The 24,626-nt window shown below is 57.0% G+C and overlaps 1 protein-coding gene across 1 annotated transcript; it reads left to right on the forward strand.

Moving 5' to 3' along the window:
• Window positions 1-183: 183 nt before the first annotated feature.
• Window positions 184-24,404, forward strand: LOC119099909 (NAD(P) transhydrogenase, mitochondrial). Its single transcript, XM_037223003.1, has 21 exons — window positions 184-242; window positions 3,775-3,994; window positions 4,252-4,406; window positions 4,901-5,041; window positions 5,418-5,563; window positions 6,267-6,431; window positions 6,887-7,042; window positions 7,494-7,698; window positions 8,836-9,054; window positions 9,646-9,872; window positions 10,425-10,513; window positions 10,798-10,996; window positions 11,649-11,815; window positions 12,738-12,875; window positions 13,832-14,052; window positions 14,656-14,807; window positions 15,425-15,584; window positions 18,240-18,344; window positions 21,557-21,768; window positions 23,497-23,646; window positions 24,131-24,404. The coding sequence occupies exons 2-20, from the start codon at window positions 3,792-3,794 to the stop codon at window positions 23,644-23,646; spliced, it is 3,210 nt and encodes a 1,069-aa protein (XP_037078898.1). The 5' UTR covers window positions 184-242; window positions 3,775-3,791; the 3' UTR covers window positions 24,131-24,404.
• The last annotated feature ends 222 nt before the right edge of the window (window positions 24,405-24,626 follow it).

Consider the following 24,626-nt stretch of genomic DNA (forward strand, 5'->3'; position numbering starts at 1 on the left):
CATGCTATTCTTACCTAAACTGCATACAGGAGAGTCTTCCATGATCGGCAAAACAGTAGTTCACTCCACTGGGTAACTACACAAATCAAAAAAGACCTAACATTTGTAACCAATGATTAGCTTTGTTATATTTTGGCCAGCCCCTCACCCGAAATCGGAATACAAAGAACAACAATATTTTCTCACATTCGTCCGAGAACTTGGAGGGGAGGAGGCGGTCGCTGGTACAGGGTTGTCCATACGTAAGTGGCTGAGCGAAATTGCTTGTGATCATATGATTTGTTGCCGGCAACCTATCTCCTGCGCTATATGGTGCTCCTCCCCGTAGGAAGAGTATACATGCAACCAGGTGAAATTCAGGCACATTGTCAATGCTGAGTGACCGGCTGATGCCGCATGATTTTCAAGTAAGAAGACAGATTGGAAGCTAGGTAGCTGTTTGCCCTTATAGATAAGATGATGAACAATTTGGAATAGGAGCCGCCAGTCATTCTCCAGTTTTGGGGTAGGTTAGATAGTGATGCCACTGTGACGTCGCGCTAAAGTAAGGGCAGATGCAGAATGGAGCCTTTGGTCGTGGTGGCGGCATTGGGTTATTGAGGTGATATCGGTTTGAGTGTGGGGGGGGGGGAATTTAAAGGGGTGTCCTGATTTTTCAAAATAGTTTGATTTTTCACCAGTGTGTAAAAAAGACTTCACATGGCGCAAGCTGCTTAGACTTCCTTCAAAGTTCAGAAATGTGGTGTTTTGCAAAACTTAAGCCATCTTGAAAGGTGGTGGGAGTAAAACCCAGTTATCCCCATGTTCATTTTGACTGCTGTGTCAATATGAATGAGTCAATCCACAAACTGTAGATTTTGGCAAGTTCTTGCTGGTAAGGCTGTGACAGAAATAAAATGTCTGGTAGCTCCTGAAATGTGTGGGCAAACATTCCTTAACTTGAACAAACCACCACACAAATAGAGATGATCAGAAGTCAGTCAATCTGTATCAGTGAAAAACAATGTTTTGGTGATAGGTAAAGTTGGTAGGAGGTGCATCAAAAAGGTTAGTTTGCTGGGACACAGCTTATTTAAGGCAGGCTTCAAGCTTCTCTAAGCATCTTTTTTAATACTCCTGCCATGGTTTGTGGAGTAGTTAGTATCTCACACAGCAGCATTACTGAAAAATTATCCTTCTCGTTTTCCATCCTCCTGCAGGTGTATGCCCCTTGATCTGAATATTAATATATCATAAATTCTTAAATGCTATATGTTAAGCAATATTTGATGTGCCATTTTATAGTCATAGATATCTTAAATTGTAAGCATGATACTTGAAAACAATATTGAATAGTAGAAGGAAGCTTTAATATTGCCTTATTGTTGCAGAACAATGTGCTTGCAGGGGGTTAGTGATAACTGATCATGCCTAATAGCTTTTGTATGTTAAATTTGAGGGCTCCATGTTTAAATGCTATTAGTGCTCAAGCTAAGGCCATTTTACTATTGTGGCATATAAGAGTTTATCTACTTTGAATGGTAAAACTGCAAACAAATGTTGAATTATATTTGTTATAATATGTTGTTAAATCATTATTTACTTACATTATTTGTGTTTTTGAAAATCAAGTTTGATGACCTGGGAAAGTAAAGCACTGCTGTAGCAAATATGATGCATCATGTGTGAATTGGATTCTGCTGCAATCTCCATAGTGATAGGTGATTCCAATCAACAGAAAGGTGATGTATGTGGGATGTTCATGCTGTCCATTCCATGCATTGTCATATGTTGAGCCTAAACCCACGTTGGGAACACTTAGTTCCCTTTTCCTTGGATAGGTGTCGCTACCTGTCGACTCCCGGTTTCCTCTGGACTAGGGCCAACGTGATTGTCGGCTGGGACCTAAGTGACGTCAGTCTGTTCATACCGGACACAGCGAGAGGCTTCGCATGACCGCGTCTTACAACCAACGGACCGTCGCTCCTGACGGCTATTTCTGTCACCGGACCGTCACGAAGCATTTAGACCAGCCTCAACCCGGTACACAAATACCCGGCGTGACTGGCGCCCGGCCGACCGGCCTGTCATACGGGCTGTGACCGGTCCGGCCTGTCGCCCGCCGGAGCGCCCATGGCCGAGCGATGCTAGGCCATGGGCGGCGGACGGTTATGTGGAGATGCGTGAGACATGACGCTCTAGTTACGGCGTTTTCGGAGCGCTGGGTAGACAAACGGTGCAGATGAAAGGTGCTGTTGCGCGCTCAATGTCTCGTTTTGATGTCGGCAGTGGCTATTTTTATCTTTATTGGGAGAAGGAAGCCGAATTTCCTTCCTTTAGCCCCCCCCCCCTTGGTTACGCTTACGGCCTCCGTGTGGTGGGCGCTGCGCGAGGCTTCACGGGCTCATGGCCTTAGAGAGCCACGGACGCGGTCTTCGGTCGGCTATTTATCCGAAGATGCTGCGGGCTGGATTGGCCGCCAGCGACTCCTGTCTGTGCGAGCCAGACTGGCCGCGAGTGTGCTCGTCAGCTTTCCGTTTTGCCGTCGTTGGTGAAACGGTATGCAAAGGTTTTGAATGTCAGGCATCGGACTCAATTTGACCCCCCCCCCCCCCCCCCCAGAGACGGCTCACAGCACAGGTGCTCGTAAGCTTAATAGCTCAGATTTCATGAGTTTGTCTTTTAACGAGGAGGAAGTATCTGCAGAGCAACTGCCTATCAAACGGGTTGGAAATTCAGACGCAGGCACATAAGTGTGGCGTATTTTTAGTCCTGACACTGCCGGACCATGGTGCTAATTCTAACCGAAGGCACTGGCCGCTACGCATCTGTCAAGCGTGCACCTGCCCTGGAAGCCGTCTTGTGCCCCGCTCCGCCGTCTAACGCCACCACTCAGCAGCTGGACGCTGCCGATCGGCACCCTTATTATGCGCCGGCGCCGCGGGTGACGCAACGCGGCGCGTCTGCGGCGCCCCGCCCCCCGCGCTCAGGTGGGGGGTGAGACGGCGGACCGGGCCGACCGGAGTGAACCCGGTGATGCAATCGAGGGCGGGTTTGATCGGCCCTGTCACGTGACGTCCGCTTGGGACGGACTCGCCGGTCACGTGACCCGTGAGGCAGTGCAAGCGACGGGGGCGGTGCTCGCGCCGTTATGTCTCGCGCCGTTGGACGCAATTCGAATGGATTCGCTGGCATCAGGAGTGATGCGGGGTAGAACATCTGCACACTGGTCTGTGTGCTGTGAAGATCCTTGATACTGCTCGACATCACATTGTGTGTAGTAATGCCGGAATGGTGAACCAGACTCGTTCAATACTCCAGTGGCCAAGCCATGATAACAAACACCATGTCCTCTGCGAATAAAAAGTGTCCTCCAGTCTGTGACAGACCTAACGGACTCCGACTGTCTGATCGGTGGCCGGATCAGCGATTTGATCGGTAACGCCACCCTTCTGGTGGTGTTATTGTGTCATGAAGCGACATCCGGACCAGTCCGACTGACAGACTGTCACGCGTCACTCCTTCAGAGATTCTTACTCGTACCCATAGTGACCCATGTTGGCCCCTACCCACCCTTTTCTGTTGACCTGTTGAGGCTACTTGCGCCTTCTGATCCCATGTTGACCTCTTCTGTGTTGACTCATGGTGATCCGCGCTGACCGTCGCTGTCCCCTGCTGACTCCCGTTGACACCTGATTATTCCTGATGATCCCTGGTAACCCCTGCTGACCGCTGTTGACCCTGCCGACCCCTGCTAACCTGCGTTGTCTCCTGCTGACCGGCGCTCCGCTGCAGCCGCGCGGCCGGCCGCCATGTCGACAGTGCTGCGGCTGTCGGTGTCCACGCTGGGCCTGGGCCGGCGGCGGCCGGGCGCCGCCCAGCTGGTCTGCGCTGTGCGTGGGCTCCGCTCTCACGGGCCGCTCCGCTGCAAGGCGCCAGAGCCGGCGCCGCAGGGCGTGCCCTACGGTCGTCTCAGCATCGGCGTGCCCAAGGAGATCTGGAAGAATGAGCGGAGGTGAGCTGGCGCAACCCGGGGAGGTTGGGCAGAACGGATGGCAGTGCTCGGTGGTGATGGGATGTGGCTGTTTGGAAGAGGGGCCGGCTGAGTCATATACTTGCTCACACGGGCCTCAGGAGTACATTTGAATGGAACAAAATCCGTTTTGCCAGGGCCGCTTGTCTGTTATGACGCTCGCTGTCCCCTAAGTTGGCATGGACGACTAATTAGCGTGCTGTCTTGATCGCGCCACCATAGTCCGCCGATTTTCGCAGGGTGGCGATGTCCCCGGCCGCTACGGCCGTGCTCACCAAGAAGGGCTTTACTGTGCACGTTGAGGAGAACGCCGGAAACGAGGCGTCCTTCACCAACGACGCGTTCGCCGAGGCGGGCGCCAAGATCGTCGACAAGGCAACTGCTTATAACTCGGGTAATCCGCCGGCCGGAAATCTACTATGACGTGTGGAATATGATGCATGCGGCCGATGCGTGCATCAAAGAAACAAGGCATAAAACACACTTTGGGAAGTGCCTTTGATGACTTGTCATAATCATGAAATCTAGGGATCTCGTTATGAGTCTTGCACAAATTTGCGCGCCAATGCTTGTAAACATTTTCTGAGAGCTTTTGGGTAGTGCTGCCAACTACCGAAACGCTTTGGAATTGCTCTTGAAGGGTGTCAAAATTCACGTTCGTAAAATGCTGGTGAGTGGTGGATCCCGCGGCCACTGGATCGACCTGCGGTCTGTTGACATCATTGTCATACATCATTAGGCCATCTTTCAATGTGTTCAGCGTGATACCGAAGGTTTTTGTCTCACTTTTTGCATCCGCCACTCGGGAAGGTGACGCCGACAGCAGCATCGGGACTCTAACCCCAAACCTACCCATTCCTGTGCTGATTCAGCGCCCGTTTTCTGCAGACATTTTGTTCAAGATCCGGCAGCCGATTATTGAGGAGGTGCCGAGCTTCCGCGACGGCGGCACTCTGTACTCCTTTATCTACCCGGCGCAGAACAAGGAGGTGCTGGACAAGCTGGCCGACAAGAAGATGACAGTATTCGGTCAGTCCCGGTGATGCTGTCGACGGGTGTGGACGCTTTTAACGAAGCGAACACACTCCGCCGTATTTGGGTTTTGTCCATCGGGTGCGATGAAAAACTGGTGGCTCCCTTTTCAGGTTTCACAAACATTTGTCACTCTGTACGTTATATTTGATTTCTGTCATATGGAGCTCGCAGTACCTGTTTCGCAGGCGCAACCATCAGACCTCTCGGTTATGCTACATCACTAGCGGTTTCGACCCGTCCTGCCAAGACCACTTAGCATTTCTTTATGGCGTGATATTTCACATTAGAGAGACCCCGTCTCGACGGCTGTGAGCTGTCATGTTCCAGTCATGTCCCGGTGTTGGCTGACCCAGTCCCCTCCCCCCGGCAGCCATGGACTGCGTGCCCCGGATCAGCCGGGCGCAGGTATTCGACGCGCTGAGCTCGATGGCCAACATCGCCGGCTACCGGGCGGTTGTGGAGGCGGCGCAGCACTTCCCGCGCTTCTTCACCGGCCAGATCACCGCCGCCGGCAAGGTCAGGCCAAGGGCACCGCGCCGGGCGGGTCACGCACGAGGCTTACCGCAGCTGAGCTGGTCGCATGCCGCTCTGTGGGGGCTGTGCAGCGAGAGAACACGACAGGACACCGCGAACGTCGACAGGATCAAAACCAACAACGGCGTTACTTGTCAACAGGCAGATGAGCGGCGTGATAGTAGTTCCAGACACGCTGACCAGATACACCCAGGCTCAAATTGATATTATGAGGGGCCACCGCCGAAGAGGGGTTACTAATCTGGTGGCTAGCACTGAATTACGGCTGGCCATATATCGCCTTTTAACATTAGCGTTATGGCATCTGGGTTGAGCTATTATTTACGAGCGTTTGACCTATCTCTCCCATCAGCTTCCCTTTATAGCATGACAATGCCGCGTATTCAACGAAAATCATGTCACTTTTGTGCTCGTTTTAAGTCGATATAATTCCTGGCCTTGATCGGCCGCTACTTCTCCGACGCGCGCATCTCTTCCCGCGCAGTCTCCGGCCGCGCAGTCTCCCATCTCACAGCACATTATCCGCCACGTCGTCGGCGGCTTTTCTCGATATCTATATCACGTGTAAATAAAAACGGTCACGAAACTTGATACTAACATCACGCCCCCACGTGATCCGTGTGGCGGTCGGCACCTTGCCGCCAGCGGGCGTCGCTCTTGACCCGGTGTGGTGCGCCGGCGCCAGGTGCCCCCGGCCAAGGTGCTAGTGATCGGCGGTGGCGTGGCCGGCCTCTCCGCCGTCGGCACGGCCAAGAACCTGGGCGCCATCGTGCGCGCCTTTGACACGCGCGCCGCCGTCAAGGAGCAAGTGGAGAGCTTCGGCGCAGAGTTCCTCACCGTCGACGTCGAGGTAGGTCACTGGGCGCACGTCGGAGGTGCAGGAGATTCGGCCCGGAGCGCTGAGGAAGCGTGCGCGTGCCCGCGCTCTGGGGAAGTGAGGTCGGGTGGTGGCGGACGGCTACAGGGAGTGGCCAACGTTATGGTAGCGTCCAGAAATGTGATCGTAATTTCTTGTGCTGCTGTAAACTCCTAAGCATCAAGTATTTTATGTATTCAGGGAAGCGCTGCAGGTGTGCTGCTCTGTCCAAAGTGTGTTTGGCAGTGCATTTCAGCCAATGGTACTTCAGAGACGTTTTGTTGTTGAGTTCACCCATTTGCTTCACCACATTCATCCATTGGCGAGGTACATCCTTAGTAATGTTTATCGTTTCGTTACGATCGTTTTGGACATTGTATCAGCTCCAATGTACACGACGTGTTTTCTTTTTGTTTACGTGTGAAACGAAATCATTGCTGATGTTTCAGGAATCTGGCGAAGGCGGCGGAGGCTACGCAAAGGAGATGTCGCAGGAGTTCATCGACGCTGAGATGGCGCTGTTCGCCAAACAATGCAAGGAGATCGACATTCTCATCTCTACCGCCCTCATCCCTGGCAAGAAGGCCCCAGTCCTCATCAAGAAGGTTGGTCCGAGGGCAGATGTAACCACGGGTGCCGATAACAGTTCCCGCCGCCAGCGATCCGTAACATAATCAAGCATACTATCTTTGTTCAGTATGTTATTCTCTCACAGAGGGTTCCATTCACCGATGGCTTTAAGATGCGGCTACTGATGTGGGCGCCCAAGTACACATTTTGACATTTGCATATTGTGAGTGCTTCCTGGTGCAGCTTTCATCAGGAGTGCGATCTTCCCATCAGGGCCCTTATATGTAAGGAACACATCCTTGACATATGTGATCTTAAAGAATGTTACATACAGAATGTCATACAAGCAGATCACAAAACAATATCCACTGCGCCATGGCTCTTCTGCGTATCTCCCTTAAAGCCCGCTCTCCTGACGGAGAGAGGATAGCGTGCCCGGCGGCGGCGTGTCGGTGCTGCGCTTTCACCGTGTCTCGCGCCCCGCAGGAGCACATCGAGTCGATGAAACCCGGCTCGGTGGTGGTGGACCTGGCGGCAGAGGCCGGCGGCAACATCGAGACCACGCGGCCCGGCCAGATCTACACTCACCACGACGTGGTGCACGTCGGCCTCACCGATTTCCCCTCACGGCTGCCGGCGCAGAGCTCCACGCTCTACGCCAACAACATCTCCAAGCTGCTGCTCTCCATGGGTCAGTGGCCGCGCCAGCGGTGGGCGCGCGCGCCCGCCCGCGCCGCGTGCGATCGCGGTGTGGCAGCCGGCGCAGACGGCTGTAAACAAACGGACCGCGCCTGGTGCCCCCGGTGGTGTGGTCCGGCGGCGGCGCGCCCCGGGCCTGGCTGCCATCGGGTCGTCTGGACAGCGTCAGGCGCCGACGCGGCCCGGCTGTGATCAGCTCGCGGAGGTCCGTGACTCTCACGTTCTGATATCACGGACAGCGCCCTGTCGTTCCCGTACCAAGGCTATATATGACGTTCGGATGACGTTCTCATCCGCTTCGGAATCTCCGCGAGATCACCGTAGCTTGTTCAGTAGTCTTCCTAGTGTCATAAGCTGTTTGTTGACCTCCCAAATTATATCCACGTAGCCTGTCCCCAACTCCCATACAATCAAACTTAAGTCCCGCCGGTCCTTCGACTGTGACGTCACCACATCATGGCGGCCTCCATGGCCAGGATGCTTGCAAACCCTCTCGTAGGACGATTTGCACCGTCGCTTCATCTTCTCTGCGGCTGAACTTCAACGATCGTATGATCAAGCCCATGCGCCTGACGGACGCAAACAGCGTTCGTGACCGTCCTGCAAATATTTCGCTTCTTATAACTGGAGAGCTGAGAGCCGGTTTTTCCACGAGTTTTCGACCCTCAGTTTTCTAACTAGGCGCTATATTTTTTAACGCCCTGACGCCAAAGTACCGCGCCGCTGTCACGTCATCGTTACGCTTACGCATCGCTCACGCCGACGCTTAGCGATTTGAAACATGACCTTGGCTGCCATAGGACATCTGGGCCTCCTTTCATCCGCATGCAATTTTTCGCGTTGTCTTTTTTACCACGCAGCCATCCCGCGGAAGAGCCCCAGAACAGTTATGCAGAGCTGGTGGTCGTCCGTGTTATCAGGGTCGGATCTCGGACGGTATGCTGACGCCCACGGGTGGGGGCGCCGCCACCGGCTCTGCGGCGCTGGAGACTTCAACCCTGGCCGCCTCTGCTGGGAGGTCATGGCTCCATCTACAGCTGTGCTGCACCCACACCTTCAACGGAGACCATGCCGCAGCGCGTGCCGTATATTCGCCCGGTCTCTCACAACTCACCGGTCGTCTCCGCAGGCGAGAAGGACCACTACCATCTGGATTTCAACGACGAGGTGGTGCGCGGCTCGATCGTGCTGAACAAGGGCGAGCTGATGTGGCCGCCACCGCCGCCGCCCGAGCCGTCGCCAACTGCCGCCGCCGCTGTCGGCCCGGCCAAGCCCGTGGCCGTAGAGCCGGCCGCGCCGCCCAACTACTTCATGATCACCATGAAGGACGCGCTCATGTACACGGGAGGTGAGAGAGAGGGCAGATGGCAGCTCGTAATCATGTGATACCCCGTTTGCCATCTCCGTGACGGTGTCGAAGTCTACGCCGACCGTCTCCGTCTGTGGGCGAACGGTACCGTTATCGGATGGCTCGGCCGGGTGCCGATTTTGGCAGCATCGGTTATATGGGCGCTGCTATGACTGCATTGTTGGTTAACACGTGTGGACCACTGAACACCAGATCGGGGCGACCGACCGGCGGACCAGGGCAACCGAAAGACGCGTTACCGAAACGGGACGCCCCTCCCCCTCCGGTCATATTAACCCGCCCGGCGTCCAAGGCTGGGCGGCTGCTGGCATTAGGCGTGCCCGCCCCCCTCCAGTGATGCTGACCCCGCCCAGCTTCCAGGTCTGGGCGGCTGCTGGCATTAGGCGTGCCCGCCCCCCTCCAGTGATGCTGACCCCGCCCTGCGTCCAGGTCTGGGCAGTCTGCTGGCATTAGGCGTACCCGCTCCCCCTCCAATGATGCTGACCCCGCCCGGCGTCTAGGTCTGGGCGGTCTGCTGGCGCTGGGCGTGCCCGCCCCCCTCCAATGATGCTGACCTCGCCCGGCGTCCAGGTCTGGGCGGTCTGCTGGCGCTTGGCGTGGCCTCTCCGGGCCCGGCCTTCACCACTATGGCCACGACGTTCTCGCTGGCCGGCATCGTGGGTTACCACACGGTGTGGTCGGTGACGCCGGCGCTACACTCCCCGCTCATGTCCGTCACCAACGCAATCTCCGGCATCACGGCCGTCGGCGGCATGCTGCTGATGAACGGACAGTACTACCCGACCAACTCCATCGAGGTGCGCCGGCGTGCGGCAGAGCGCGGCGCGGTCCCGGGAGAGACAGCCACGCTGCGGTCGTGGTATTGACGGGGGGGGGGGGGGGGAGTTATTATACGAAATGGCTCCCGTACCGATGCTTCGTTTTTACATGGTCTGCTTCGTACATAAGCCAGCCAGTGGTTCAGGTACAAAGTATGGTGGTTTGTCTCAGTTACGTTAAGTTAGCTTCGTACAAGATGCGAAGTCGACCATCTGCGTGCTTTTTAAATATCTTTTGAGTGCTGGAGTGAAGTTTAACGCCCATGCATTCAAAATACACACGGGAACTCTGGCTTGGACGGGCTAATCTCAGCGGACGGCAATAAGGATGATCTCATTGTCGGCCCACCGTAGTTACCATTTTATTCGGACGGTTCTCTAAATGCTCTGTAATTAGGAGACTTTCGTGCTGCGTTGTGCCTTTTTTAGCAGTTGCCCATCTGCATTATTTCAAATTGATTGCGGTGAATGTTACGGTCTGCCTGTTTTCACTGCATGAACATCTGTTTTAATGCATGTACTTTATTGCAGGCGTTGGGTGCAACTGCGGCCTTTATATCATTTATCAACATCTTCGGAGGATTCGTAGTTACACAGCGTATGCTTGACATGTTCAAACGGTAAGACATTGACTCAGAGCTCTGCAGTGGTGCGTCAGATCCGGGGACCCTTGTTGATTTGCTTTTGGGTTCCGGGGAACAGTAATCTATGTATGACGTGTCAACTTTAGGAGTGGCAAACTTCCGGCCACCAAAGCATGTGGCCCGTATTCCAAACACCAGGAAGTCACCATGGCCGCTTCCTCCCACTTAAACTGCCCCGTCGAGTGTCATTGCAAGTCGAGTCGACGACGTCCCCCCCCCCCCTCCCTACATCTCCTAAAGCCGCTCGTGTCCTACGGCAGACCGACCGACCCGCCCGAGTACAACTACCTGTACGTACTGCCGGCGGCCGGCTTCCTGGGCGGCTACGGCGCCGCCGTCAGCCAGGGCTACCCAGAGATCCACCAGATGGCCTACCTGGCCGCCTCGCTCTGCTGTGTAGGCGCGCTCGGCGGCCTCAGCAACCAGTCGACGGCGCGCATTGGCAACACGCTCGGAATGGTGCGTCGGAGGGCGGCGCAGCCGTCGCTGTCAGGGAGGCGGCGCGTGAGGGCTGAGTCGCGCAAGGTCCCAGTGCGGTCCCGTGGGGCGCGTGCGTGCAGCGTGCAGTTGAGAGCCCAGGTCTGAGGTCATGGGCGGGTTTGTTGTGGGTGAGGCCGGTGCCGATGTCGAAGGCGCCAGTCATTCGTCGTACGCGGACCGCGTGGTGGCGGTGTTCGTAGTATATCAGCCCTGGTCTGTGGCCCTGTCGCCCAGTTCTCAGAGTTATTGCCCTCTTGATATGCTGTGTGTCTTGGACTGTAACGCTTCTGGGCAGAAACGCACTGCTATGCGTCGACCATTCCGGTCGCTTCTTAGCTGTCTCGCATCCCTCTGCACACGTCTCATCTATCTCAGCCATGTTCGTCCTTCGTCAGCCTCCGCCCCCGCCCTCCTCCCATTGCGTCCCTCTCACACTGCGCGCCCGCCCCCCCCCCCCCCTCCCCCTTGTGCCCCTTTCACGGCGCGCCTCCGCCCCCCCCCCCCCCCGTCGCCTCTTGCGTCCGTCTCGCTCTGCGCCTCCATCCCTGGCCTCCGTCCTCCTGCGTCCCCCTGACGCTGCACCTTCGCCCCCGCCTCACTGCACCCCTCTCACAGCACGCCTCGGCTTCAGATCGGCGTGTCGGGCGGTATCGCGGCCACGCTGGGCATTCTGCAGCCGTCGCTGCCAGTGCTGGCTCAGATGGCGGCGTGCGGCGCCGGCGGCGGTGCCCTCGGACTCACCATCGCCAAGCGGATCGAGATCACCGACTTGCCGCAGCTGGTGGCCGCCTTCCACAGGTGTGGCGCCGCCACCGCGCCTCGCTCGGCGAGGGGAGGGAAGGGCAGCTGCCGGTCATGGGTGGGCTGGGGAGTGGTGGGCGATGTCGGAACGCGTGAGGACACAGGTAGAGTGCGTCTTGGAAGGCGAGCTAGTGGCACGCATTGGGCCTCTGGTTGTCATCATGCCAGTTCTGTAATATCATGTGGCTGCCGCACTGTGTTGGCAGTGCGCGCCATTGGTGCACTAGAGCCCAGGTGCCGGACTTTTCACCCCGCCTGACGGCCCAATCGCGTGTCCCCGAGCCTTCGCCCCCAAGGCGACGGGGTTCGGCTGTGGGGAACCTGAGTCGGGGCAAATCGATTCTGGCTGCAGCATTAACTTGCTCCCTACCACCCCTGCTTCATTCCTTGGTTCTGAACCGTATGTAGTAGGTCGAACGGGTCCCAACCGAGTCCGTCGCGATCACGGTTCCATCGGCCTCGCTGAACTGTAACCGTCATCGGCCACTGAACAGCTGCGAGGACGGACGCCGGCTGTCAGGGACACTGCTGACAACGTCGCAGGACAACGCTAGCAACGTGGAGTCGTGTCTGGGAGGAGCGCGATTGCGGCTTGTTGTCCGCACGTAACCGGCGTCTTTGCCAGCAGTTGTTCTGGCGTCTTTGCCAGCAATATGGGGCTTTGCTTGCCAGGACCGGACAACGCCAGAGAGTTTATCACTCGTGATACGCTATGATCTTATTGTGATCCGCCATGCCTTATGCGGCATATGCCGTTTTGCATGTGGCTTACAATAAAGCCCATTGTCGAAGTACATAGTCAGTGATATCCAACGAGTGTGATCTTACCTGACAGGCATGGCGGCTGGGCCGACCTGAGCTGTGACGTGACCTGTGCCGTTATGACGCCCTGTGACCCGATGTGTGACCTGATCACCAGTCTGGTGGGCATGGCGGCCGTGCTGACGTGCGTCGCCACCTACCTGCACGACTTCCCCAACTTCGCCACCGACCCGGCCGCCAACGTCGTCAAGACGGCCCTCTTCCTCGGCACGTACATCGGTGGCGTCACCTTCACGTGAGTCAGCGTCCCGACCGTGCTCGGGCTCGGGTCGAGACTGGAGCCGGCCCGCGGGAGGCGGGCGGCCGGCAGGGCGGCTGCCGTTCAGGACTTGAATCAGCCCGTTCTGGACTTGCTGACGTGGCTACGGCAGGCTACCTGCAGGGATGACCGAACCCTTGCCCCGTATTTGATCAGACGTGCTGCATCTTGCATAACGAAGGAAGGCCTTCAACTTTAGTTTTTCAGCGTTATGGGGTCAGAGTTCGTATGTTGAATTAGCAATCTTCAGTATACCAGGAGGCACCGGTTAAACGACGTTGTAGTGCTAACTGACGTTGGCATGGGCGGTGCTGAATATTTCGAGCTTTACCCATCCTCAAGAGCCTCTTGAGACGACCTCAAGAAGCTCACAAGAGGATACACAACACACACACACACATACACGCACACTTACACGCTCGCAAACAAAAGATAAAAGATGCTCCTCAAGAGTCTCTTGAGGATGAGCAAAGCACGAAATATCGAGTGTCGTCAACGTAATTGTTATTCAGCCGTACACTATGATTTTTCCCGTACCTCCTGGTATATTGAAGGTCATTAACTCAACATAAGATCCGTGAACTAACAGCACTGCATTTTCCTGTGTTTCACGCGCAGCTGTCTACCGGAGCCTCGGAGTTTCTCTGTCATCTGCCGGAGCCCCGGAGTTTCTTTGTCATCGGCTTTGCTCACGCGGCGTATGCGCATCTGGTAACGCTGTTCAACAAGCGCCCAGGCCGGAGCGCCCTGTCCGCCCCGGTCCTGCCCGCATTCTGCCGCCCGCGTTCGTTCCTCTATCGCCCCATGACCCGGCGCAGTCCCTGTGCGGCCCGTGTCCCACCCGTGCCTTGCGTCCCCACGTGCCCAGCGCCCGTGCCGTGCCGTGCTGTGCCGCCCGCGTGCCGTCCTGAGACGGCGTCGTCTGCTCGCAGAGGCTCGCTGGTGGCCTATGGCAAGCTGCAGGGCCTGCTAAACTCGGCGCCTCTGCTGCTGCCCGGCCGGCACGCTCTCAACGCCGGGCTGCTCGCGGCCAACGTCGGCGCCATGGGCCTGTTCTTCTACGAGCCGTCGCTGGGCACGGGTCTGGCTTGCCTAGGCAGCACGGCGGCGCTCAGCGGCGTCATGGGCGTCACGCTGACGGCTGCTATCGGAGGTGCGCAGGAGAGGGGGACGGGCTGCCCGGTGATGCAGAGGCACCTGTGATGGGGCCGGGCAAGGAAGCCGCTATGAACTCATGGCTCGTACTCTTAGGGAGGAGGAACCGCTGGGCCATGATGCTATTTTCTCACGGTGATTGATGCGGAGCCACGTTTAACACTTGGCGAGGAGATCAGCAGGGTATTCCAACAGCTTAGCAGGCCGTGTCCAGGGAGTAGTATTGAAAGTGCCGAGCGTTCCGATCGGAAAGACGTATGCGGCTCGTATCTTTATGCATCCTGCTGCTGAAACGGAAATTGGACTGCCGCAATTCGGGTGGACCAGACGCGGCCGGTCCGACCAGGTATCGTCAGCCGGCCAGCGCAGTGCTGCCACCTGACGTGCGGCTGTCGGTCCTCGCTGAGGCCTGGGAACGGGCGGGTGAATCACGCCGCTGCCAGGTCATGTTGTCTCACCCGGCACGCGAGCCGATCCACGTCCCGAAGGCGCCGACACGAAGGCGTCGCGTGCGGTGGTTGTCTGGCGTGGCGTGCGGCGGAGGGGGAGGGGCGGCGGCGCCCCCGGCCATGCCGCTGACCGGCACCTCCGCCCACCGCAGGAGCCGACATGCCCGTGGTCATCACCGTGCTCAACTCGTATTCGGGCTGGGCGCTCTGCGCGGAGGGCTTCATGCTGAACAACAACCTGATGACGGTGGTGGGCGCGCTGATCGGCAGCTCTGGCGCCATCCTCTCCTACATCATGTGTAAAGTGAGTGAGGCACTGCTCGGCGGCAGCGGCTTGGGCGGCTGGCGGGAAGGGAGCCCGTGTCGTTTGCAGATGATGCAGCTTTGATGGGAAAGTTGAGTGTTTCGGACGGCTTTGTGTGGCGGGGCTGTCGATGGCCGAAGAACGCGGTTCACGGCAGTTAGTTGATGTTGCTGGTGCTGCAGAAAGCCGGGAATCTTAACGACCGTTTGGCTGTTTCCGTTGTTGGCCACGCCAGGACGGGTTTCCTCGGGTTTCCGCAGTGCCGCTCGTCCAATGCGGCACCGAATCTCAGTAATTTTATCCTCATGTCAAACCCTATCTTGGGGTGCTTTGTCAGGGAACTTGCGGCTGAGCAGATTAACCTTTGGTGTCCATCGATCCTGCTCTTGACTCGGCCGCGTTCCTCGAAGCCAAACATTAAGCAGTGGGCGTCCCTGTAACCACGTAGGCCCAACCTCCCATCCCGCCGTCCGCGCACGGCTTGACGTGCCGTGGCCGGCGCTTGTCACGCCGAGTGGTGACCTAGCGTGACCTGCGACCGGTCGTGACCGGCGGTGACGGACAACTGCCGCGTCACGACCGTCCGGCCTGACCTGACGTGACCCATCACGCCGCAGGCGATGAACCGCTCCCTGCCGAATGTGATCCTGGGCGGCTTCGGCACCTCGTCGACAGGCACCGGCAAGCCGATGGAGATCACGGGCACGCACACGGAGGTGTCCGTTGAGCAGACTGTCGACTTGATCGCCAACGCCCGCAACATCATCATTACTCCAGGTGGGAGGGCAGGAGACGGACCTCGGAGGGGGTGGCGGCGCGAGTCTCAAGTCCGGCTCACACCGCGACCGGTCCGCTAAGCCGAACTGCCGGACTGCCGCTGCCATTGCCCATGGTTTTTTTTAAAGCATGTTAAGTAGAAACGTCGGCCGATCTGTAAGGCGGCGGTGTAAACCGGGGGACAATGGCGGCCGGCGGTTAGTTGAGCGATGTCCGACTTTGGCCGGCGGTTAGTTGGACGTTGCCCGACTTTTGGCCGCCCAGGCCAGGACACCAGGGGCCTGGCGCCATTTTCGTGGACGATGTGTTCAGTGGCGCAGTCGCACAACAAATACGTGCTTCTCTGTACAGCAATAGGTGGGCTGTGTGAAGGGAGCTTTCCGATACGTCAAGGTGAAGCGTTCGAATGCTTTGCTTGTTACATTCTAAACAGTATTAAAGATCACGACGAAATGGCATAAATGGAAATACGGTGCAAAAGGTGTAGCAAAGCCCACACCATCTTACGTTCAAATGGGCACGATTTCAGCATTTCGCGTTTCCTGGACGCTTGTTCGCACATTTGATCAATGCCAATCGTTCATTGCTACCCAGCCGTGCCGGTTTCGTTTGCCATTCGGAACTCTCCAGTTTTCATTGGAACGTCGCGTGCTGTCCTCCAAATGTTACCCACGTAAGCATTATTTCGTCTGTAAACATATAGGCGCAATTTGGTGGTGCAAAAGTTTGGTTCCGTTCACTTGGTCCATAGAATCAGTCATGGAAAGAGCGTTGCGAACTCGCCGTTCGTACGATGGCTCTCTAGCACCTTCCGCACCGAAACAATACTTTTGGGGTCCGTCGCTATCGAGCGCCATCAAAAGGAATGGGTCATGATCCAGGCCATCCATGCTGCTCATAAATTGGCGAACAAACTAGCGATCGCTCGTCCGTTTTTCGCCGTCCCATTCCAGCGCTCACGCAATCGCCGAATCCACCGCGGTCCAGTCAGGCGTCAACAGATTCTCTGAAGAAAGCCCGGGCCACCGCATCCGATGAATTTATACAGTTCTAGTGGAATGTTGTCTGGTCCGCCGGGCCGCAGCGTGGACCGGGCTTAGCGAGGGCCGCAGCGTGGACCGGGCTTAGCGAGCGCCGCAGCGTGGACCGGGCTTAGCGAGGCCCGCAGTGTGGACCGGGCTTAGCGAGGGCCGCAGCGTGAACCGGGCTTAGCGAGGCCCGCAGCGTGGACCGGGCTTAGCGAAAGACTGGGCGTGACGTGAGCTCTGGCTGTCAGCGCGTTCTAACGCAGCAAGGTATGCAGGGAATGAGAGGTGTTTTACATGTGACGTGAGTTTCCTTGCTGTGTTGGCGAGATTGATGATGCATGGTGCTGAGGCTGGGATGAAATGTATAGTGCTGGTTTGGACGTATTCCTGTCTTTTTTTACTCTCCCAGTTGCTGGTGACGTAACGTATTGTGCCCGGCGACACCATTCATTGAACTTATGCCCGCGGTGCTGAAACCCGGCGTTATCTTTGTCCCATTCAGTGACACCGTCGTAATGGCAATGCTGACTCGATGTGCGATGTAAGCTGCTTATCCAAACGTTTTTGATGCTTTGGTCTCAACCCAATGTGCAACAGCCCGTGTTCTGGCACAGCACGGCCCATGCAGCGAAGCGCAAATCAAATTGTTACGTTCGTGTGATGTGACATTGGTTACAAGTTATTTCTGAAAATAAGTTCCTATGCGAAATGCCCAGCTTGTCGCGAATCCAGTCCGAATCCCGGTCCGGTTGTGTGTTTTCGATCACCTGTCTGATGTACGACACCACGTGACAGTCGCGAATCCAGTCCGAATCCCGGTCCCGTTGTGTGTTTTCGATCACCTGTCTGATGTACGACACCACGTGACAGTCTCGAATTGCCTTCCCAGGCCCGTCACACTAATGACCAAACTACTCTCGACAACACCCAGCATCCCGGAAACTTGTTTAACTTCAGACGCCACTCGTCCTAACTTCATCGCCTATCTCTACGGGCTGCCAGTGTGCTCGCCAAGCACGCTGCTGTGCTGGCCGCAGAAATTCAACAATTTGTAAATCCTGGCATCCTTAATTCCAGCTCCTTTCTGTCTTACTTTTTGGCAATTTTGTCGGTAATCGTTGGATACTCTAGTTTCAAGCCTGCTGCTTGCCATGGCGATAATTGATCAGTTTGACCCATAGACCACGGCCGCACGTTGGCTGGGAGCTCAAGAAAGATACCCGCGTGCCGCTTGACTTGTTTATCGGAAGAGTTAACCATGGTTTTTAGATAAACCGAAACTATGTCCTGGCGCCTGATTGCGCACAGCCTTTCTTCATTTATCGTCTGCATCGTTTTTTGGACCTCCCGTTAAATCTGCGACGCAGTTTGGCCTCTGATTTTCTCCTGCCTTTTTCTATTGAAAGGCAATCGTGTCCATCGGGATTGTAATCCGCGCAGCTAAGTCGTGATCAACTGCCATCCGAACGTCTGCTCTTCGGAATGGGAGGCGACTGTTGTGTTCGCTGGGGGGAGGACCCGTGACGGACCTGGCGTCTTCGCTGAGGGAAGGACCCGTGACTGACCTGGCGTCTTCGCTGAGGGGAGGATCCGTGACTGACCTGACCCGCGCCATCCGTCTCCGCAGGTTACGGTCTTTGCGTGGCTAAGGCCCAGTACCCGATTGCCGAGATGGTGTCACTCCTGCAGAAGAAGGGCAAGAACGTGCGGTTCGGCATTCACCCGGTCGCAGGTGCGTTCGCCGGCGGCTGGCGGCTGGCGGCGCCGAGCGCCATGGATTGTCGATATCTCCCGTCCCACGGGAAATTCGCTCCCAGTGGCCAATCATCTGTTCGTTCTTATCGCGGCCTTCCTCGCTCCTCTCCTCTTTCGCTCTCGCTCTCATTCCAGCTCTTTCTCTGTCCAGGTACCCTGTGAGTCTTTTACCGCATATTTGCTCAGACGTTCTCTTCTGTATCTGTCTCCATCTAAGCGTCAAGGAGATAGTCTTAAAACGCGCATTGGTGTCAAATTTGTAAGTTGTATCAAGGGCTGGCATGACTGAGAAATCAAGGATCTGGTCATGCGCAGTGTCTATATAGTTCAAGTGGTGTGGAAGTGGACGCTAACAACAGCATAGCGACACACATTAATTTGTCAAAATTTGCGGCTTATTCTGCTGTGCTATGTGGCACTTTTGAACTAGAAGTTTTTTATGCTGCAACAGCTTTAACAAGTTCTCACCATATTTCTGTTCCAATGGAAGGTAAGTACAAACAGTCAGAGTTCGTCGTGGTAGTTTCATTATTGCAGCATTTTAGTCCGGTGGTGGTGGTGTAGGGTTTAAGGACCCGTCGGCGTCGTGGTTATTTTGCACTCCGCAGCATTACGTAACGTTCTGTCGAAATGTAAAGCGCAAAAGTGGTATTATTTCCGGCGTTCGTGGGCCAATGCGACTTGAAAAACAGGTGGATCAGGGTCTTCTGCGTGGTCTCGGCAAGCAAATAGATAGGGGAAATTTTGTACTGGGTGCAATCTAGGGAGACAATGCATCACTTTCAGTTACATATATATATATATATATATATATATATATATATATATATATATATATATGTGTGTGTGTGTGTGTATGTATGTATATATATATATATATATATATATATATATATATATATATGTGTGTGTGTGTGTGTGTGTGTGTGTGTGTGTGTGTGTGTGTGTGTGTGTGTGTGTGTGTGTGTGTGTGTGTGGTGTGTGCGTGCGTGCGTGCGTGCGTGCGTGCGTGCGTGCGTGCGTGCGTGCGTGCGTGCGTGCGTGCGTGCGTGCGTGCGTGCGTGCGTGCGTGCGTGCGTGTGTGTGTGTGTGTGTGTGTGTGGGCGCACGCGCGCACGTACTTGCGTGCGTGTGTGCGTGCGTGCGTGCATTGCGTATGTGTGTGTGTGTGTGCGCGTTTGCGTGCGTGTGTCTCAGTTAAGCGCTGGTACATGACATAGCAATCGTATTGGCATAGTGCCGTAGCGGAGTAGGTATTACGTTGTGGCGTAGGTCGTGAGTGTTCAGATAAACGAAAAGGGTATTTTAGTTGAAAAGCTTTCCGCACTGGGAACTGAGCAACATGTTTTGAATGCATGCGTGCTGAGTTTTCGGACTGCTCTTCTCTCCTCCACGCGATCTAAAACTCTCCAACGAACCGGGTCTTTTACGCCCCAGGAGAGCCATCTCTCGGGGAAATGCAGATGACACCTGTTCTGCTGTCGGCTAACAGGCCGGGTGCGCGAGTCAGTGGATCCTTTGTGGCGAGCGTCTGGTCATGGCACGGCAAGAGCGATGGAACAGAGGATGGCGGCACTGGTGGAGAGAGCGGCGCGCAAGACTGGAGCGGTGCGACCGGCCAGCGAATACAGCCAGTCACTGAGCGCTGCAGGCACCTGGTCCAGGGCAGTGCGCCGGCGTACGAGTGGACTCTGGTGTCATTTGGTCCAGGCCGTTGCGCCTATCTCACTGCCATGCGACGTTGTGCCGCACTGCAAGTGACTCGCGACCATTTTCACAGATTGAAACTGTGGATTGCTGTGGGTCAAAGTGGCCTCGGTATTAATCATACGCTCTGCGCTGAAATTCAGCCGACGCCGCCTCTCCGTATGATAAATGGGCCTCATTCTTTTTGCGGAGACTGCCCCACTTTCTCGCCATCGCAGCTGCGCCGAAGACGGCACGGAGCCGATTTACGAGCCGGGAGAGATTTTGCGCGCGTAATCCTCGGCGCCTGATGATTGCGTGTTTGTCCCGCGCCCGCGCTTGTGGCGCTGTCTGGCGCGCGTATTCCGAGAGAATTGAAACCGACTTGGAATGCCGGCACCGCGGCGACGGATGGTCGCATTTGCCGCTGCTGGATGGGCGAGTTGGGCGGGCCGATTGCTGCGTCGAGGCGTGGCGGCGCGGCTCGCGAGCGTCACCGGCTCCTGGACGACTTCCACGACGGCTTGGACGACGAACCACGCTCCACGACTTCCTGGACACGACAGGCCTGGGGGAGATGGTCGAGGGGCGGCAGCCGGCGCGGGCGCCTGTGGAGAGGGACCGGGCTGACAGCACTGGGAGGGCTGGCAGACTGGGGCCTGTTGGGACGGAAGGAAGGCCTGCGGGTACCGAAGAACTAGCGTAAGAAAGAGTGACGTGCCTGGTGTGAATGAAAGGGACTGCAGAGTCTTGTTGCATAGTTGTCAAATTCTGGATCGTGTGCTGAAAATAACCCACCTTCAGTATACCAGATGGCATTGGTTGAAAGAGGAAATTGCGCGGTCATTGAAGTATGTTAAGGCACAACTGTGCGTTTCCAGCTGTACACATGGCCACGAGTGCCCCTCAGGTTTTAACGATGTGAATCTGTGGTGCTGCGAAACTTAATCGGTGGCTGCGCTGGGAAGGGGGGGGGGGGGGGAATGGACGAACGCTGAGTTAACCAGGATATTGCGATTGATGGTGTCATAACTCTCCCCAGTGGGCACCGTTAACCGCCGCCCGCCGCTGGCTTCCGGGCCCTTGTGACACGAGTGACTCGGTAACCCTTCTCCTGCGTGGGCGTGCGGCGCCGCGACCACGCGTGTGGCGACGGCGCGGCAGGACGTCAGCGAGCCTCCGCCACCGAGCCTCCGCCACCGAGCCTCCGCCACCGTCGGCGCTGTTACTGTCCGCCGCGAATGAGGCCACCGTGCCCTTCGCTGTGACGTGCGCGCAGTTGCGTGCTGCACTGAGCAGCACGCGCTACCCTATGCTGGCGCTCTGCCTGGTCCCATTGCGAGCTGCGTTGCGGGCGGCGAATGGGGTGCGGCCCGTGGCTTCCCCCGTCCGTATTCACCTCCCGTGGCAGCCGCCGGGCGGCCGACCCCGCGGAACACTTCTGTCCGCCGCGCGCCCATTGTGGCGCGGCTGACCGCCGGGTCGCCTCTCCGCGTGCCGCAGGCCGGATGCCGGGTCAGCTGAACGTGCTGCTGGCCGAGGCCGGGGTGCCCTACGACCAGGTGCTGGAGATGGACGAGATCAACGACGACTTCCCCGAGACGGACCTGACGCTCGTCATCGGCGCCAACGACACCGTCAACTCGGCCGCTGAGGACGACCCCAACTCCATCATCGCCGGCATGCCGGTGCTACGCGTCTGGAAGTCGGACCAGGTCAGACGCCCGGCGCGGTGGGGTGGCGAGCGCGCGCTGTGCAGGCCATGGCGGCCGCCGCCAGCGCGAGGGCGGGTCGGTGGCACGAGAAGTGTGGTGCCGCTCGTACGTTATAAGCCCAGGCGAGCGTTTTGGCGCCGTGGAGGATCAGTGGGTGGAGTGCAATATATTTTTAAGAGGCCAGCGGTTTGTTCTAAGCTGGTTTTCCGGTTCTGCGGCGACCATGCCCTGAGAGCTGAAGCCAGCGCTTTAATTTTCACCTCGTAGCGGAAGACCGCTAAAAGCTCGCTTATCTAAGTGCGTCCGGCCAGTGCGATGTGGGCCCCGGGCGTGCCTGTCTACAGGCGGGCGCCCATCACCCGAGCACGACCGGCACGGCGTCCGGTTGTGTTTGTGTCGGTGGCGATAACGTGGTCCTCCCAGCGCGCCCTGGCCCGTTGTGCGCCTCCCTTCCCCCGAGACTACTCGCCGTCACTAACGGTCGGGCGGGCCGCTCGTGCTATCGCCCGCGCGTCTCTCCTGAAGTACCACTGAGTTGCGCTGGGCGACATCAAACGCGTCCGGCGCCGCGGTCCCCGGATGCGTCGTGTTCAGTTGTGGCTCACTTGTTATCGTGGTGGGTCGTTGGTTTGAGGCGCGCCGCTTGCCTATGTTCCGTCGTTTGGCGTGTGCTCTAGTTTCAGTCTCAGACAGTTTCAGTTGTGCGTTCGCGAAGCCGGAATACGCAAAAAATGACGATAGAAATAGCGGACAGCCATTATATGTCAAAATCAAATCGGCACGCAGCCGTTGCTTGCGCGTTTTGGGCTGGCAAAATCCGCCTTAAACTGCGACGCATGCCAAGTGTGCGTTGCTTCGTAATGTAACCTGCGTTTGCCTACGCTGATCCTTGTACGTGATAGTTATAGCCGACGCACCCGAAGCACCCGCTGCTAAGCTTGGGGTTTGTCGGCGCGTAGCATGCACTCGGCCGGCCTGCACGGCGCGGCAGGTGTGCTGTCGGGCCGTCGGGAGACGTGCGTCCCGGCGAGCTCGGTGGACGCCACGGGGGGCGGCGGGTGCGCCGGGCCGCTCTTCCGCCGGGGTTATGGGTACGCGCTCGTTCGGGGGCGCCGCGCACGCCGCCGGCACGCCATCATTCTCGCCTGTGGGCTTCATCGTCGGCGGAATGTGAGACGGGGCGCGGCCGGTCGCTGATGCCGTGCGGCCCGGCGTGGGACGCCGCGCCCGCGGCGGCCGGTCGCGGTCCGGGTCCGACCCAGCCCGAACAGAGGAGCGGCGCCGCGCGGCGTGCTGCGCTCAGTATTGGGGCCGTCGGACTGCGTACTGAGGCACCGATACCTAGCTGATGCATGCGTGCTTGCGGCGGGTGGGGGCAGACAGGGTTGGATCGTTGCTCTAGCACACGAGCGTTCAGGTCCGTGTGTTCGCGCAGTGCAAGGTAGTGTCGCTCGGCGTCGCAACCGACGCGAGCGGCGTATGCTCGTGTGGATCCGTGCTGTGCTGTCATTGACAGGGACTGGTCTGGCCGATCTCTGGTGATATTGAGCACCGACTAACCCTGCATGGGCCGCAGACTGACGTGTGATGACGTTCTACTGGCGTTGCTGAATCCGCTTACCTGACCTGATCGTTGCTGCTGATCCCGAATGCTGACCGCACAGGGCGTTGGCGGACCTCGAGCGATCTGTGGTGACCTCAGCTGACCTCGGTTGACCCGTACTCCAGGTTGTGGTCATGAAGCGGTCGCTGGGCGTAGGTTACGCGGCGGTGGACAACCCAATCTTCTACAACCCCAACACCTCGATGCTGCTAGGAGATGCCAAGAAGACCTGCGACTCGCTGGTCAGCAAGCTTAAGGATCACTACGAGTCTTAGGTGAGGCTCACGGCGCGGCTGGCTGCCCGAGTCGGGGGGGGGGGGGGGGCGCGGGAGGGGGAGGGGGTTGTGGACTAGTTGGCACCAACGGTCCGGTGCCGCGCCCTTCTGGAGCGGTCGTTGGCCAGCTGTGAACGGCATCTTAATTAACGGACTAGGGATTGTCGGTTCACAGTGGAATTTGACCGTGGTTCCGCGCAGATAGTGCGGTGGACATAAGCGTAGATACATTTGTCGTCTTTCATCTTGGCGTGGCACTTTGTGAAGATCTCCATCGATAAGGTGCTCTTTCATTAGCGTTCTGGTAGTCTTCGTATTGATCTTCCGGGTGGAGATTGGGACTCATTTCTTTTCAGTGAAGTTCCAATCTAGTGAGTGCTTTGCTAAGTGTGTTTCTCGTGCCTCCCACTCTTTTCGCGCGTTCCGCGCCACGATGACTCTCCAGTGAACTTCGCGTAAGCCGAACTTTGGTCTTTTCTTCCAGGCCCTGTTCCGTGGATGAATGACGTCCGCGTTTTACAAATGCCAAGCCATGGTCATCCCGGAATTCGTTGCAGCATGCCGTTAGTTTTCCTGTAGGACTGAAAAGAACACTGCGCGCTCACCATCGTATGCATAGCTGGCGCATCAGCTAGTGCGATGTTGTGTTTGCATACGCTGTCGGCCATTTTGTTGTCTGTGGTGTCTGGAGGATGAGGCAGGTGTTTTCGGTGGGGCTAACCTTGTTGCATTGTAAATAAAGGCTGACAGGATGTGCAGGCGGAGTATGCTATCCGAACGCCCGAGAATTTACTCAAGCTTCGTTTTTGTTAATGGCAACGCGCTTCCTGGTAAGTACCCTGGCGATTGACAGCCCGTACCAAGGTTTCCGCGGCGGCCCCGAGATGGCGCGCGAGTGGCGTGGCTGTGCCATGGATCGCATCGATCGGCACGACCCAGTGCATGCGGCGGGCGGCGGGCGGCCCGCCCGGCGCCGATGG

Source organism: Pollicipes pollicipes, unplaced genomic scaffold (genome assembly GCF_011947565.3).
Source record: "Pollicipes pollicipes isolate AB1234 unplaced genomic scaffold, Ppol_2.1 Scaffold_4881;HRSCAF=5763_pilon_pilon_pilon, whole genome shotgun sequence".
Classification (NCBI taxonomy): Eukaryota; Metazoa; Arthropoda; class Thecostraca; order Pollicipedomorpha; family Pollicipedidae; genus Pollicipes; species Pollicipes pollicipes.

What these genes read in the sequence shown, in the direction of transcription:
- LOC119099909 (XM_037223003.1), top strand. Translation starts at nt 3,792, where the DNA reads ATGTCGACAGTGCTGCGGCTGTCGGTGTCCACGCTGGGCCTGGGCCGG. An exon ending in CTGGTGGCCGCCTTCCACAG is followed by an intron (nt 11,816 to 12,737) that starts GTGTGGCGCCGC and finishes CCTGATCACCAG; the next exon opens with TCTGGTGGGCATGGCGGCCG. An exon ending in GCTGACGGCTGCTATCGGAG is followed by an intron (nt 14,053 to 14,655) that starts GTGCGCAGGAGA and finishes CGCCCACCGCAG; the next exon opens with GAGCCGACATGCCCGTGGTC.